The sequence below is a fragment of the Cyprinodon tularosa genome, unplaced genomic scaffold (genome assembly GCF_016077235.1).
Source record: "Cyprinodon tularosa strain WSP-4 unplaced genomic scaffold, ASM1607723v1 ctg407, whole genome shotgun sequence".
In the NCBI taxonomy this organism is placed as follows: domain Eukaryota; kingdom Metazoa; phylum Chordata; class Actinopteri; order Cyprinodontiformes; family Cyprinodontidae; genus Cyprinodon; species Cyprinodon tularosa.
The window spans coordinates 1,101,748-1,119,071 of NW_024039127.1; the positions used below are offsets into that span (position 1 = coordinate 1,101,748).

The 17,324-nt window shown below is 43.0% G+C and overlaps 1 protein-coding gene across 1 annotated transcript; it reads left to right on the forward strand.

Moving 5' to 3' along the window:
* The first annotated feature begins 6,266 nt into the window (after positions 1 to 6,266).
* Positions 6,267 to 16,795, forward strand: LOC119792013 (CXXC-type zinc finger protein 1-like). Its single transcript, XM_038298440.1, has 14 exons — positions 6,267 to 6,421; positions 6,730 to 6,860; positions 8,921 to 9,021; positions 9,088 to 9,221; positions 9,297 to 9,452; positions 9,733 to 9,912; positions 10,050 to 10,160; positions 10,231 to 10,448; positions 10,515 to 10,722; positions 11,546 to 11,656; positions 12,527 to 12,576; positions 12,662 to 12,758; positions 14,631 to 14,783; positions 15,966 to 16,795. The coding sequence occupies exons 1-14, from the start codon at positions 6,419 to 6,421 to the stop codon at positions 16,110 to 16,112; spliced, it is 1,800 nt and encodes a 599-aa protein (XP_038154368.1). The 5' UTR covers positions 6,267 to 6,418; the 3' UTR covers positions 16,113 to 16,795.
* Positions 16,796 to 17,324: the final 529 nt, after the last annotated feature.

A 17,324-nucleotide genomic window follows, 5' to 3' on the forward strand; every position in this document is an offset into this window, starting at 1 on the left:
ATCATTCTATAATATCTATTTCTATGGATGTCTTTACAACAGAGTGTTAGTAGAAAGTTGGAAGAAAAAGGTTTGGTAGACAAAGATGCAGAAGCATCAGGGATTTATGCCCATCACTGCAGAACACTGATCTGAACCAGAGTCCCTGTAAGGAAGGATTATCTTTAAACCCCAAAGAGTCCGTAGAAAAAACGCTTTGGGGAGAATTTGATCTGCCTCCAGCTCCTCTTCCTCATATTTATGTTTAATCCAGAACCTCACTGTGTTCGGTTAGGTCCGGATTTTAGGAACAGGTTCAGAGGTTATCGAAGAAAAACAGCCTCATTGAAATCTGCCATTTTTTTTTTTTACACCGAATTTTAAACACTGAATTTCTGCAGGCAGTTTTTTTGTAGGGGAATGTTTTGCAAGTTATTTTCTAGGAGATAAAAATTCAGTGTAAGGAATGTCCCCCCAAAAAAGTATGTGTTTTCTTCCTCAACAGGTCAGGGCAATGGTGGAGCTGTAGAGGGTTGTTCTTTCCTGCATGTGCTGCCACCTGCTGGACACCATCCAAACATGCAGGAAGGACTTTTCCTGTAGCTCAATATTTCTGCTTCTCTGAGCTAAACCTAATTTTCATCATGAAGCAAACTCTGACCAGACTTATGTTTGCCACCTGATACATATTTATGCATATTTCAGGCTGGATCCTGAGTGGTAACCTCCCACAAACCACCGTTTCTTTTTAATTATTTTTATTTTTTTATTATAAAGTGAACAAAGACTGATGAGAATCCAGAGTGGAATAAAGGTTCCAACCAGCGGCAGCAGGAACAAATCAAATCAAATGTAATGATAGAAACCTTAGTCAGTTAAATAACCTGCTGCTGTCATTCTGCACATCTCTGATGCTGCTGCTATTTTCAAATTACTGTAAAAATGTCCATAGCTGCATATTGGTTATTTATTCTCCAGTTTTGTATTGTTAAAACACTTTATAGTGCTGGATTTTATTGTTTATATTTTAACTCTCCACTATTATGCTATTCTTATACATTTTTCTAAGGTCCACATTTGCTGCTGTATATTTCCACATTGTGGAACAATTAAAGGATTTTCCATTTTATTCTATAAAAGGAGTAGAAATATATGAGTAAATCTAACAATGTATGTATAAAAATATATCTGCAAAAAATCTCTTATAGTCCCCACCCTGCAGATCTATTAGAATCTGTCCTTAAATTACAGCCAAACTCATTTACACAGTAACAGATAAAAACCTTTAAATAAATCAAACATTACCGCCACATATCTGACTCTATAACCATTAAAACAACTATTTTTCATTCATCTCAGACGGAACTATTGTCAATGTCAATGTCAATGTCAAATTTATTTATATAGCACTTTAAAAACAGGTATAAAACTGCACCAAAGTGCTGTACAGGACAAACAATAGTACTAATTAATAAAAACAGATGATCAAAACACTTCAAGTAAATGCCAAAGAATAAAAATGAGTTTTAAGAAGCGATTTAAAATGATCCAGGCTGTGGGCAGATTTAATTTGAAAAGGTAAATTGTTCAATAAAATTGGAGCAACAACAGAAAAAGCCCGATCTCCTTTCCTCTTAAGTCGGGTCCGAGGGACTGTCAGTAATAGCTGATTATTTGATCGTAAGCTTCTGGATACAGAGTGAAATTTGAAAAGGTCCCGAAGATAGGGAGGAGCTAATCCATTTAAAACCTTATAAGTAAATAAAAGAATCTTAAAATCTATTAGATAAAAGACGGGCAGCCAATGTAAAGAGGCCAGTATAGGCCTTATATGGTCACGCTTCCTGGTTCCTGTAAGAAGCCGTGCCGCTGCGTTCTGGATCATTTGAAGTCGCTGCATCTGTGATTTATCCATGCCTCTATATAATGAATTGTAATAATCCAACCGAGATGTGATGAAAGCATGGATAAGTCCTTCAAAGTCCTTAAAACTAAAATAAGATTTAATTTTTGCTAAAATCCGCAGGTGATAAAAACTTGGTCTAGCAACAGAGCTAACTTGTTTATCTAGCTTAAACAGCTATCAAAAGTGAAACCAAGATTCCTAGCAGAGGTCTGACAAAACTGAGCTAAAGAACCAAGAATCAGAATCAGACTTTGACCAAATAATAAAACTTGGGTTTTAGTGTGATTGAGGTGCAGAAAATTTTGTTCCATCCAAGATTTGACTTCAGCTAAACAATCCATCAACAGCTGAAGAGATTCAGTTTTACGATTCTGTAGTTTAAGGGGCATATAAATCTGGACATCATCTGCAAAACAATGAAAAGAAACACTAAACTTATGGAAGATCTGACCAAGAGGCAATAAATACAAATGGGACCTAAAATTGAGCCTTGGGGGACACCATACCTCAAAGGTTTGGTCCCAGAACAGCAGTGGTCAAGATGAACTGAAAAAGTTCTGTTTTCTAAGTGAGATTTAAACCACTCAAATACTGTGCCTCTTAGGCCAACACAATGTTTTAATCTGTGTAAGAGAATCTGATGATCTACAGTGTCAAACGCAGCACTCAAATCTAAAAGTAATAAAACTGCAACATTGCCTGAATCAACTGTTAAAAGAAGATCATTGTACACTCGAAGCAAAGCTGTTTCAGTACTGTGAGCAGCTTTAAACCCAGACTGAAATTTCTCAGTTATATTATCTTTTAAAAACATTTCGAGCTGATTAAAAACTAATTTTTCAAGAACCTTGGACAGACTATTAACAGACTTGTATGATATTAAACTGAACTTCCAAAATTCACCACTATTGGGCGCCATTTCCCTTTTTCCTCTGATCACGAAGCAGCCAGCTTGCTTGGTCTTGCAATGAATCCTGGGATACCGAAGGCTACGGAGGATTCAGCGGACCTGACCTTCAAAACGAGCAAAAAGAAGGACGCATTTGTCGGCCGCATAACGAGGAGTCCGACCAGACCTCAGCGCCGCGCTATGACATCATCGGCCTACGAATCTGGCCTTCTGAGGACGCAGCCCAGAAATTCGAACTCACCCTTAGACTTAGACAACTTTAATTTCGATTTTGTTTAAACAGAGTGCACAAAATGGCATTTCGAGTCGTCTGGTCTTCAGCAGGTTCAGGTCACTGACTCGTTCAAACAGAAGGACTCATATTACACCGATTCTAAAAACTCCTCATTGGCTCCCAGTCTCTCTTTTCAGTTCCAGTTTAAAACCCTGTATTTTAATGAAATTTTAGTTTTGTGAAGCACTTTGTGACCTCTATGTCTGTGAAAGGTGCTATAGAAATAAACATTACTTACTTAATTACTAAACATTGCGGGAGAAAAAACATGATACAAAAACGCTTTGATATGGAAGTTCAGAGCATCTCTTGTTTTGTTGTTTGCTGCCTTCTTTTTTTTTTTTTTTATCATTTTTCCACTTTGAAAAAAAAAAAAAAAACAGAAATTCTGGTGAAATGTTTTATGACGCTCAGTCTCATAATAGTAATTTCTCTCTGTTTAATCTTCCTGATCCGGTGACTGACGGCAGAGATTTGATCTGCAGGTGAGTTTCAGGTCCAGTCCTGCTGTTGGAAGCCGTCTCTGCTTTGGGACAGATTTTTTGTTCCAACCAGAGAGGAACTGATCCAGTTGGTTGTTTTTAGTCCCAAACTGGGCTGATTAAGGATCCAGTTCACCTGTTGAATGACTGAACCGTACTGAAAGCATCGGGACCGACATGAACACTGCTGCTCTGCATGATGCTGTAACCAACTTAGCAATAGATTTGATGAAATAAAATCAATTCAACTGAACAAAAACAGATGGGATTAAATACAAGCAGTAAAATATCAAACATGCTCTTTATTAAAAGGCAGAAATAGACCAGAAACCAAGTAAAAAAATGAAATTCAAAGTTGATTAATTAGCCATTTAAGCTTTATAAATGTTTCTAAACGAAAACCCAGCTTCACTGACAGTTTATGTTAGATTTCTGTTTCTGTTATGTTTTTCTTTTGCTCCTTAATTTCTAGTGTTTAGTTTTCTTTTCACCATGTTTCTTTTTTCTAGTTATCTGATTATTATTATGTTGTTTTCTTATTAGTGTCAGGTTCCTGATTCTGTTATGTTTTTCTTTTGAGTATTCTGTCTCTCCTTGATTTGTAGTACTTAGTTTTCTGTTCACCATGTTTCATTATCCTAGTTATTTGATTATTATTTTGTTTTGTTATGAGTTCCTGTCTTCCAGCTTTTCATTTGTTGTCCTCTGCTGCCCTCTTGTGTCCTCTTTCTCTTGATCTGTTTTCTGTTTTGCTCTCACCTGTTTTCAATTTCCCTCATTAGCCCTCTCCCTGTCTCTGTCCCCTTTAAAAGCCCTTCCTCTTCAGTTCCTGTTTGCTGGATTGTCGTCTAACTTCCCTTCAACATCTGATCAATCTTCTGTCCGTCTTACTTCTCTTCCTGGTTCTTAGTTTTGGTTTTTCCCTGATGTCTCCTAGATTCTGGTTCAAGAGATATTTTTGTTAGATTTTTGACTCCTGCCTCTGCGTCTGTGAACCTCCAGCCTATGTGCCTGAGAACCTTAATTAAACTACTTAAATTCATCTCAGTCACTCGTCTCTGCATTTGGGACCTCAAACCAACACCACCATTTCATGACAGTTTATCTTCTTATGTTATTTTGTCTTTCAGTTTTTTTAATGAAAATTTTATCCAAAAATTAAACTTTGAAAAACTTCTTAAACATAAAAAAAGGATGTAAGGTTAATGCTCATAAATACCAAAAACAAAGGGAACTCACTCCTCTTAAATCTGCAAACGTCAACCATAAGGTGGATAATTACAAATTAAGCAAAACGTTGAATATGAAATAGCAGAAGAAAAAAATATTTAGCTAAAAACATAAATATTAAATATGAAAATAAGGCCAAATTAAAGGAGTCATTCATAGAAATAATCAGCTGATGATATTTGTGTTTGAAACGGGACAGCACAACAGTTCAAGCAATAGACAGTTGCCTTTTGTATCTATGCTTCTTTTTCTATGTCTGCTTCTGTCTCCTTGAACCCCAGTGGGCCTCAGCAGATGGCCGCTCACACTGAGCCTGGTTCTGCTGGAGGTTTCTTCCTGTTCAAAGGGAGTTTTTTCTCTCCACTGTCGCTACAAGCATGCTTAGTGTGAGGGATTGCTGAAGAGTCAATGAGTCAATGCAATCAGCTGGTTTTCCTTAGATAGAAAACTTTGAATCAATCTGACTGGATGATCTGGTGAACTGGAAAGTGACCTGAGATGACAGGATGTGAATTGGAGTTTTAGAAATAAACTGAATAGAATTGAAATATTAGTAATGATTAATAGTAAAAACTTATTCAATTTATCTTATTTAAGGTCATTATTATGAATTCGATATTAACCCTTTATAGGGCACTAAGTGAAATACTTAGAAAATCTAAATTTCCAGCCAATAGTGTAATCAGGATCAGACCTTATTACCTTTGTAACATAAAAAAAATGGATATTTGATTGCAACAATTTATGTCAATGTAATAACAAAAACTTTACAGAATATATTAGAAAAAATAACAAAAGTGCTTCTATAAGAAATTCATGAAAAACATGAGAAACAAATTGTTTTGGTCCAACATAACCTTAGAGGCATTAATGCTGATACTGGCACTGACAGTTTTTAGTTTATAAACCTAGATATATTTTCAACTTTTCAATTAGCTTTTTACCTTTTTCTTCAATTGACTTTTTTCCAACTTATTTTACAGTACACTGGAAAACTTCAGACAGATAGATAGATAAGTCATCTTTTTTTCTTAAAATCAGTGCATTTGTTCTTGAATTAGGGAGATAAAAGAGACATTTTGCCAGTGGAACAACATCATTTACATTTAAAATAAGAAAAAAACTATTGGATTGTCTTATTTTAAGAGCATATTATCGAATAATCCTATTTTAAGAATAGAAAGACACATATCCATTGGCAAAATATCTAATTTCCCTGCTCAAATCAAGGGTAAATACACTTAATTTAAGAAATGTTTACTTGTTGTAAACAGGTAATCTATCATTCAAGGGCTCATCTAATTGGTCAAATGCCAGAATAAGATGTCAGCCATGTAGCAGGATCTATGCTTGATGGATGGATATAGATCTAGTGCTTCTAGACCTCACTGAGGGACTGGGGGGCCAGTAACTTGCCCTATAAAGGGTCAATTGATCCGCGATAGTAAATCAGTGGTGGCGTCCTGCTCCTCTCCGGCCAGCAGGGGGCGCGTCGGGCCGGACAGGGAGAGCTCGGTCCGCTGCAGAGGAAGAGGAGGATGAAGATGCGGTGGAAACAAAGGGAACCCTGAAGGTTCTGGTTCTGAAGCTGGAGAGCAAACCAAGCTGCGTCTGGACCGGAGCAGCCGAACCTTCCCATGGTGAGTCTACAGCTGGACCCGCAGGGTTGCAACCGAACCGAACCGAACAGAACCTCTGCAGCAGGAGCGGATTCCAGGGAAATGGAGAGCGCGCGCGCACTGGTCGCTTTGTTCTGGGTCCTGGTCTGGAGACAGAAAGGTTCTGGGTCTGAAGGGGGGAGGGGGGGACCCCAGAACCATGGAAGAATCAGAACCGGATCAGTGAACGATCCGGATCTCTGCTTGTGGTCCGGGTCATTCAGAACCGTTTAGATCTCTGGGTTCCGGAACCTTTCAGGCATAAAGTGAAAGTTTCCCTTTTGTTTCAGGCTGATGAGGCTGCAGGGACCGAACCGGGTCCAGAGGAGGGAGGAGGAGGAGGAGGAGAGGTTACCATGGAAACCCCCAGCGCGCCAGTTTACTGCGTGTGTAGAAAACCAGACATCAACTGCTTCATGATGTGAGAAACTGAACCGATAATCTGAGGGTTCTGGGTCCAAATGGGTCTGGATTAAGGGTTGGGTTGGTCCTGAGTTACCAGAACCTTCTACTCTGGACCAGCAGCAGGTCTCGGTCCAGCAGAGCGTACTTTTAACCTTATATTCATCAGACACATATCACAGGTTTAACATCTGGAACTTTTTGACATTTTAAAAATTTTTTCTGAGAATATTTTAGTAACAAAGTAACTTTAAGCAACTTTAAGGGTCTATTCCAGATGATCCGCCTGATGTCTCACCTCGAACACCGGGTCCACCTGTCCCGTCTTATTATAACATGACCAGCAGCCTGGCGAAGTCACAGCTCTGTCTGTGTTCCAGATCATGACAGGATGTGACATAGAAGCAACCAACATGATGTGGCTAAACCAGGGGTCTGCAACCTACGGCTCCGGAGCCACATGTGGCTCTTTGGACCCTCTGCAGCGGCTCTTAATAAAGGCTAAAATATATATAAAGAGCTAAATAATGCGCTATGAAATAAATACCAGCCTTAAAAGCTTTAATGGTTTTTATACGATGGATAAAGAATGAAATTAAAAGAACCGGAAATATGTTTTAGAGACATTTTTTCTTTTAATTAGCTTGGAATTTATGTGTTTTAATAATATTTTAAAAGCTAAAAATACAAACACTGTTAGTTGTTTAAGATGACGACTAATTTCCTATACCAGATAATAACAAAAAAACAAATAGATTGTTTTTTTGAAAAAGTCATCCCCAAACAACTTTTACTTGAGGCGTTTCTCAATTCACGAGAACGCGAGTACGTACTCGCATTCTCGTTCTCGTCCGTTCTTGGCGAGAACGCAGGAAGATCGGACTTGACGAGAACGCGAGCACGCAAGCACGTATGTGTATTGGAGCAGAAGCGTACTCGTGACGTCATCACAGGCAACGTTCTTTAGCATTTCTTTAACAGTCAAAACTATTTATTCCCTACACAAAACATTTTGAAAACAATATTTTTCATTTCTAAAGCTTAAAAAACATTTTAAAAAATTACCGAACCGCAAAAAACCGCCATCAGAACGAGCGGTAGTTCACACATAACTAGACCGAGAGAAGTGCACTACAGACGGGGTAAATTTAGCCCTGGCTGCGGTTACCCTCGGAGGTCTGCTGGTCACTCTGGTCCGCTCAACGTCGGACTTTTTTAAAAAATTTCGCACTAACTCTGTAAACAGGCCACACAGGGAGGCTTAAATGTATAATGTTATCGCCTCAAACGATTTCAAAACGTACTTTTGAAGAACAACAGCAGCAGAAAAGGGAATGTTTAACTTACCACTGTGAGCGCTGTCTGGAATCAAGCTGCGGCCGCGGGGCATTCTGGGGAAGCGGTCAGTCTGAAGAACGCACAAGTCTGCTCTGATGCATGCTCGATAAAGAGGGCGGGGCGAGAACAACATCCGGGGATTTGATGCGTTCTCGATCTGGCGTTCTCGAGAATTGGAACGGTACTCGGGCTGAGGCTGATGACGTGTCACGAGCACATGAGAACGCTCAAGAACGCATATTGAGAAATGGCCTTGGTCTGACCCTGGGAAAAATGGCTCTGTGGTTATGAAAGTTTGCAGACCACTGGGCTAGACTCATTAGAATGGGGGGGGGGAGACTCATTAGAATGGGGGGGGGGGGGGGGGGGGGGGGGGGGGGGGGGGGGGGGGGGGGGGGGGCGCCTCACTTGGGAGGTTTTTATAATCAATCAGTCAATCAACTTTATTGCCAACTGCAATTTACATTGCAATGATTTAAGTTTCAGTCCTAGTTGTTCATAACGATACATAACATACAGACTTTGCTCATTAGGTGTAGATGTAGCGCAGAGTCTTGTCCAGAGGAGGGCGCTCTTCTGTGTTGGTTCATGCGTCTGTGGAGAGGTTGTTTGGTTTCTCCAATATAAAGATCAGATCATTCCTCGCTGCATTGACCTGCAGACGCCACTCTGGGAGTTTGTTGACTTTTCCTTTAACTAGATGAATGTCAGTCGATGTAAAGTTCTGTGTTTGCGCTCCAGAGGCTGCGACAGCTGCACCGAGTGGTTCCACGGTCAATGTGTTGGCATTTCCGAGAGGGCGGCCAAAGCCATCAGAGTTTGGTTCTGTCCGTCCTGCAGAGGTCAGTGTCCAGCACCAACGCCCCCTGCTGGCCGGATCTGTTGTTACAGCTGAGTGTTGTCTGCAGACAAAGACTCTTCTCTGGAGATCAAATACCGGCAGAAGAAGAACAAAGAGGCGGATCCTGAGAGAGACGAACGACCCGATGGAGAGAGAGGCTCCACCCCCGTGCCCAAAATCGACAGGAGGCGGGGTTCGCAGGTGATAACTTGGGTTACCCGGTGACGTTCTTTCTCTGTACCGTTGCTCTCGTGACTGAAACCGTTTTCGCCGTAGATCAAGCGCTCGGCCCGGATGTGCGGAGAATGTGACGCCTGTCTGAGAACGGAGGACTGCGCTCAGTGTGATTTCTGCAAAGACATGAAGAAGTTTGGAGGTCCAAACAAGATCCGGCAAAAATGTCGCCTTCGCCAGTGCGAGGTCCGAGCCCGGGTACGTCAGCAGCATCCTGGTTGACCTAGAGCAGAAAAAACTCCAGAGGTCCTCCAGTTTGCTGCCTTTTCCTCCTGATCATCAGTCTCTGTTTGCTGGAATGCGTTTCTTAAATGAAGGGTAAAAACTCTCCAGAACTGACCCTCAAACTTCTCTTTAACCAATCCTTAGGTAGAGCTTGTCTTATCAGCCAATCACAGCCCATTGATTCAGAATTTCTGATAGTGATGGATGCAGCTCTATTCTCCTACTGAAGAGGCTGATATTTGTCTTTGAGCAGAAAATGCTCCGTGTCCGAGATGAAGAGATGAGCCGGAGTGGCAGCAGGGGGCGGAGCCTGTCCATGAAGGGGGCGGGGCGCCTCTCAGAGGATGATGATGAAGAGGAGGAGGAGGAAGGGTTTAGTGAAAGCGAGCTGGAACTGTACGAGCAGTACAAAGCAGCAGGATACAGAGACCTGGTAAGGGACACATTCTAACCAATCAGATGTAAAAGATACGCTGCCTGACCAATCAGACGTCAGGGATCAAAAGTCAGGCAGCATTTTTAAAGGTAAAGGAGCAACTTCCTGTCCTGTGATGCTTCATCCTGTTGCAGGTGTGGCACACTGAGGAGGAGGAGGAGGAAGATGCCCAGTCGGACTCACTGAGGAAGAAGGCGGTAAAGGTGAAACATGTGAAGAGGCGGGACAAGAAGCCAGAGAAAAAGGTGCATCCTGGTAGACGGAGGAGTCGCTGATGTCGTTGATGATGTCACTAACACGGCTGTGCTCCTGCAGAAGTCTGTTTCCGTTCCCAAAGAGGAGGCCAAACCACGGCGTCACAAAGTGAAGCAGCGCCACAGGGAGCGCGTGCGGCATAGCGAGCGAGCCGGGGAAGGCGTGGTCAAAGAGGCAGGCGGTGCTATGAGGCAATGTTTGGGTCCAGGCTGTGTGGAACCAGCCAGGACCGGTTCCAAGTACTGCTCTGAGGACTGCGGCATGAAGCTGGCTGCTAAGTAAGCGTGAAGATGGAACGGTGCCACCAGCGGTCAGAGCTGCATCTAAATCTGTCTGTCCCACAGCCGGATCTACGAAATCCTGCCTCAGAGGATCCAGCAGTGGCAACAGAGTCCCTGCGTGGCCGAAGAGATGGGGCGGAGACAGCTGGAGCGAATCAGGAGGGAGCAGCAGGCCGCCAGGCTCCGCCTCACGCTAATGGAGAAACGCTTTCATGAACTGGAAGCCATCATTGCCAACGCCAAGCAGCAGCAGGTTCAGCAAGACGAGGAGGTGAGAGACTTAGAATTCTCTGCCCATCTCTGACAATCTCTGACCGCCGCTAACCGTCTCTAACCATCTTTAACTGCCTCTGACCATCTCTAAATGTCTCTAACCCTCTCTGACCATCTCTGACCATCCCTAACCTTTTCTGACCAGCTCTGACCGTCTCTAGCCGTATCTGACCATCTCTGACTGTCTCTAGCCGTATCTGACCATCTCTGACTGTCTCTAGCCGTATCTGACCATCTCTTACCATCTCTGACCATCTCTAGACGTATCTGACCATCTCTTACCATCTCTGACCATCTCTGAATGTCTCTAGCCGTATCTGACCATCTCTTACCATCTCTGACCATCTCTTACCATCTCTGACCATCTCTAGACGTATCTGACCATCTCTGACTGTCTCTAGCCGTATCTGACCATCTCTTACCATCTCTGACCATCTCTTACCATCTCTGACCGTCTCTAGCCGTATCTGACCATCTCTGACTGTCTCTAGCCGTATCTGACCATCTCTTACCATCTCTGACCATCTCTAGACGTATCTGACCATCTCTTACCATCTCTGAATGTCTCTAGCCGTATCTGACCATCTCTTACCATCTCTGACCATCTCTAGACGTATCTGACCATCTCTTACCATCTCTGAATGTCTCTAGCCGTATCTGACCATCTCTTACCATCTCTGACCGTCTCTAGCCATATCTGACCATCTCTGACCGTCTCTAGACGTATCTGACCATCTCTTACCATCTCTGACCGTCTCTAGCCGTATCTGACCATCTCTGACCGTCTCTACCCGTCTCTGACCATCTCTACATGTCTGCAGGTTGCAGAAGGAGATGGCGATGACACAGACCTGCAGATTTTCTGCGTGTCCTGCAGCCACCCCGTAAACCCCAAGGTGGCGCTGCGACACATGGAGAGGTGCTATGCTAAGGTGAGCTGGAGGACTCAGGTTTCTCCACCTTCCTGGATTTTCCCACATTCAGTCTGGTTCCAGCCTCGTAGCATTGAAGGCCACATGGATGTCAAAGAAGGATGTCTCCCAGAGTTCTGTCAGTCCATCATCTGAACGCCAAGGGAGGATGAACCACCTGTTGACAAAGCAGCCAGGAGGACCTTGGTGACTTGGTTGGGAGGATGTGTCCACAGTCATCCATCTGACCTCCTCTGGAAGAAAACCTGCTGGTTGTCCTCCAGGAGACTCTACAGACACCTGTAAGACGGACCTCAAAGGAGAGAAGAAGTCAAAATATTTGGCCTGTAAAGAAACACTGTAGAGAATAAAAAACAGATCCTCACCCTGAGCACAGTGTACCTTCAGGCAAGCATTGCGGTGCCAGAATCATTCTGTGGGACAGGGAAGCTGTTCAAGTTGGGAGGTGGGTGGAGCTAACCCCTAACCGTTCTGAAGGAAAACCTGTTGGATGCTGATGAGAACCCGAGTCTAAGATGAAGGTCTGCCTTCCTGCTGGAGAACCTCCCACAACATCCAGCCAGAAATATGATGGAGAGTTACAGTCTGAGGGAACCTGCAGACTGTAGATGTTCTCAGCTGGGAGACGGGCCCAGAATACCGGCTGATGTTTCAGATCTTTTTAGTAAACTGTTGAAACTATGACTCGTTTTCTTCCAATGCTGTTGGTCCAATAAGAGTAGAAATCAGTTACATGAGCTCAATCAGAGATGTTATCACATCTTCTGTGAAGCTGAGGAGAACCAGAACAGTTCCTCTGCTCCTTCCATGATGTTGGAGATGATCCTCCTGAAACTTCTGTCTCACCCTCTGTCTCTGTGTGTCTAACAGTACGAGAGCCAGACTTCCTTTGGTTCCATGTATCCGACTCGCATTGAGGGGTAAGACCTCCGTCCTCTTGTCTCACTCGCATCTCCTGTCTGCGTCTCTCACATGTCCGATGTCTCTGCTGTCCCTCGGTCACAGGGCAACACGGCTTTTCTGTGACGTCTACAACCCTCAGAGTAAGACCTACTGTAAGAGACTGCAGGTTCTGTGTCCAGAACATTCCAGAGATCCAAAGGTAAGTTCCCTCTGAAGAGAACCATCCCGATCTACTGAAAATGAAGATGATAGTTGGATGATAGTTGGATGACGGCTAGATGATGGTTGGATGATGGATGGATGATGGATTGATGATGGATGGATGATGGATGGATGATGGTTGGATTATGGTTGGATGATGGATTGATGATGGATGGATGGATGGATGGATGGATGGATGGATGGATGGATGGATGGATGATGGATGGATGATGGTTGGATGATGGATTGATGATGGATGGATGATGGTTGGATGATGGATGGATGATGGTTGGATGATGTATTGATGATGGATGGATGATGGTTGGATGATGGATGGATGATGGTTGGATGATGGATGGATGATGGTTGGATTATGGTTGGATGATGGATTGATGATGGATGGATGGATGGATGATGGATTGATGATGGATGGATGGATGGATGGATGGATGATGAATGGATGATGGTTGGATGATGGATTGATGATGGATGGATGATGGTTGGATGATGGATGGATGATGGTTGGATGATGGATTGATGATGGATGAATGGAAGGTTGGATGATGGTTGGATGATGGATGGATGATGGATGGAAGGTTGGATGATGGTTGGATGATGGATTGATGATGGATGGATGGAAGATTGGATGATGGTTGGATGGTAGTTGGATAGATGGAAGGTTGGATGATGGTTGGATGATGGATTGATGATGGATGGATGGAAGATTGGATGATAGTTGGATGATGGATGGATGATGGTTGGATGATGGATGGATGATGGTTGGATGATAGTTGGATGATGGTTGGATGATGGTTGGACGGAAGGTTGGATGATGGATGGATGGAAGGTTGGATGATGGTTGGATGATGGATGGATGATGGTTGGATGATAGTTGGATGATGGTTGGATGATGGTTGGATGGAAGGTTGGATGATGGTTGGATGATGGTTGGATGATAGTTGGATGATGGTTGGATGGAAGGTTGGATGATGGTTGGATGATGGTTGGATGATGGTTGGATGGAAGGTTGGATGATGGATGGATGGAAGGTTGGATGATGGTTGGATGATGGTTGGATGATGGTTGGATGATGGTTGGATGGAAGGTTGGATGATGGATGGATGGAAGGTTGGATGATGGATGGATGGAAGGTTGGATGATGGTTGGATGATGGATGGTTGGATGATAGTTGGATGATGGATTTCTCATGCTGACAGATAAAACCTGGTTTTAGTTTAGGCTGGTGGAGATGGGTCAGGTTCACTGAAACCAGAGAGCAGGAAGATGTTGGACCCGCTGGTTCTGATCTTCAGCCTTTCATTTCGTCTCATTTAGCTCCATATTATGGAGCTTTTTCCTTTATCAGAGTTAACAGGAAGTTCGGGCCCTTGAGCAGAAATAATACGAATCGATGTGGAAAATACGATGTAATTATGTAATGAAAATTCATTTATTTTTTTGTTTTGTTGAAATATCTACATTTAAGCGTTAAAAGTGTTTGTCTGCTCTTCTGATAAAACTCTGACTCCTGTTGAAACTGGTTCCACTTCCTGGGAGCAGCCAATGACCTTCAGTATTTCTACTGGTTCCTCTCAACAACAGCTCTGATCCGCTCTTCCCACCATTTTACGCAACCATTAGAAATTCTGAAATGACCTTTGGTCCAGAGGAACCCTAGGAGTTCTCTATAATGAAGAGTTAGACCAGTCCACCAATCAGGAGAGGCCCAGAGACCTCCTCTATGCTCAGCTTGAATTTGTTCAAACTAGCAGTTAGTATTATGAACCGGATCAGTACCAAGGGTTGTAATCTGAAACCACAGCTTAGTCCCTGTGAGGACGAGTGACCCAGAAGGTGTCTGATGTTTCAGGTCCCAGCAGATGAGGTGTGTGGATGTCCTCTGGTCAAAGATGTCTTCGAACCCACTGGAGAGTTCTGCCGGGTTTCCAAAAGAAAATGCAACAAACATTACTGCTGGGAGAAGCTGCGGCGGGCCGAGGTCGACCTGGAGAGAGTCCGAGTGGTAAGTCTAGATGACACGGATGGATTCCAGATCCGGTTCAGTTAAACAGATCAGATTATGGTGATACAGGTCTGAAAGCTCATCGAGGTTCTTCAACTTGTTAACTCGTTGACCGCTCGTTAAGGTCTAATAGCTCGTTAATGTTTAGCAGCTCGTTAAGGTCTAATACCTCATTGAGGTAAAAAAAATCTCTGTAAACCTTAACAAGCTTTTTCACCTCGTTGAGATTTAAAAAGCTAGTTAAAAGTTAACAACTCGTTAAGGTTAAACAGCTTGTTAAGGTTTAACAGCTTGTTAAGGTTTAACAGCTCGTTAAGGTCTAACAGCTCGTTAAGCTTTAACAACTCGTTAAAGTTAAAAAACTCGTTTAGGTCTAACAGCTCGTTAAGGTCAAATAGCTTGTTGAGGTCTAATACCTTGGTATAGTTTAACAGCTCGTTAAGGTTTAAAAACCCGTTAAGGTCTAACAGCTTGTTAAGGTCTAACAGCCCGTTAAGGTTAAAAAGTTCGTTAAGGTCTAACAGCTCGTTAAGGTTTAACAACTCGTTAAGGTTAAAAAGCTCGTTAAGGTCTAACAGCTCGTTAAGGTTTAACAACTTATTAAGGTTTAACAACTCGTTAAGGTTTAACAGCTAGTAAAGGTTAAAAAGCTCGTTAAGGTTTAATACCTCATTATGGTTTAACAGCTCATTATGGTTTAACAGCTCGTTAAGGTTTAACAGCTCGTTAAGGTTAAAAAGCTCGTTAAGGTCTAACAGCTCGTTAAGGTTTAACAACTTATTAAGGTTTAACAACTCGTTAAGGTTTAACAGCTAGTAAAGGTTAAAAAGCTCGTTAAGGTTTAATACCTCATTATGGTTTAACAGCTCGTTATGGTTTAACAGCTCGTTAAGGTTTAACAGCTCGTTAAGGTTAAAAAGCTCGTTAAGGTCTAACAGCTCGTTAAGGTTTAACAACTTATTAAGGTTTAACAACTCGTTAAGGTTTAACAGCTAGTAAAGGTTAAAAAGCTCGTTAAGGTTTAATACCTCATTATGGTTTAACAGCTCGTTATGGTTTAACAGCTCGTTAAGGTTTAACAGCTCGTTAAGGTTAAAAAGCTCGTTAAGGTCTAACAGCTCGTTAAGACCACAGCTGTGACTGAGCTCCTCTAACTACGTCTCCTGTCCTCCTCTCCATCAGTGGTACAAGCTTGATGAGCTGTTTGAGCAGGAGAGGAACCTGAGGACAGCCATGACCAACCGGGCCGGGTTGCTGGCGCTGATGCTGCACCAAACCATCCAGCACGACCCGATCACCAGTGACCTGCGTTCTGCCAAGGACAGGTAGACAGCTGGACGGTCGGACCATCAGCTGGAGGGGGACTGGTTACAGCCGGGTCCAAAACTGTTTTCATTTACTAAAGATCCAGAACCAATCTGGATTGGACGGTTCTCATCTTGTTCTGGTTTCCTTACATCATTTTAGATATTTCAGAACCACCAGAAGACACAGACACTCCAAGGTTCTGGTGCCAGCAGGCAGCTTTAAAGCAGAAGTTCTGGTTTGGTTCTATAAACTCTGGTCCAATCCCTAAAAAGGACCCATCCATTTCTGCTCAGGTCTTCAGGCTGTAGGTTCTAGAGCTGAGAACAAGGGCAGCTAAATAATCAGGTTATTGAAACATTTTACAGAACCCTGGACCACAGAGGTTCTGTGGTGCTGGTTCCTTGTTGTGGTTCTGGTCTGAGATCAGCTGGACTCACCGGATGAGTCCAATCTGACACCGGATTGGCCGATTCATTCAGTAGAAACAGCCAATCGGAAAGCTCCACCTTTTGTTTATAAAATGTCTGTTTGTCCTTCAGCTCGCCAAGTCCTCTGCTTTCTGTTCCCGTCTAACAGGAAGTGATGCGTGGAGTCCTGATCAGACACTCTGTTTCTGTTCCCGTCTAACAGGAAGTGATGCGTGGAGTCCTGATCTCTCTGTTTCTGTTGGTCCTGTTCAAATAAAGCTGATTATGTTTTCTTAAGGATTGTGGATTTTGTCTCATTTCTTCATCTGAACAAACTGCTGCAGAAGCCCTCCTCACACCACGCTCTGATCTGCAGGACAGTCCGGGTTCCTAGATCGTTTCCCACACTGATCCAGAGACTGGTTCCTAGACTGGTTCCTAGACTGGTTCCCATACTGGTTTGCTAGACTGCTTCCTATGCTGGTTCCTAGACTGCTTCCTAGACTGATTCCTAGACTGGATCCTATACTAGTTCCTAGACAGGTTCCTAGACAGACTTTCTAGACAGGTTCCTAGACTGGTTCCTAGACAGTCTTTCTAGACTGGTTCCTGTATTGTTTCCTAGACTGGTTCCTTGACAGGTTCCCATACTGATCCCTAGACAGGTTTCAGACTGGATCATAGACAGGCTTCCTAGAGTGGTTTCTGGTTGGCTGATGAGCTTATTAACCCAATCCAATTAAGGGTCAAATAGACTTATTTTAAGAAATGTTTGCTCATTTTCAGACATTTTTGCAGTGTATTTCCTGTTTCGGTTTTGTACCAG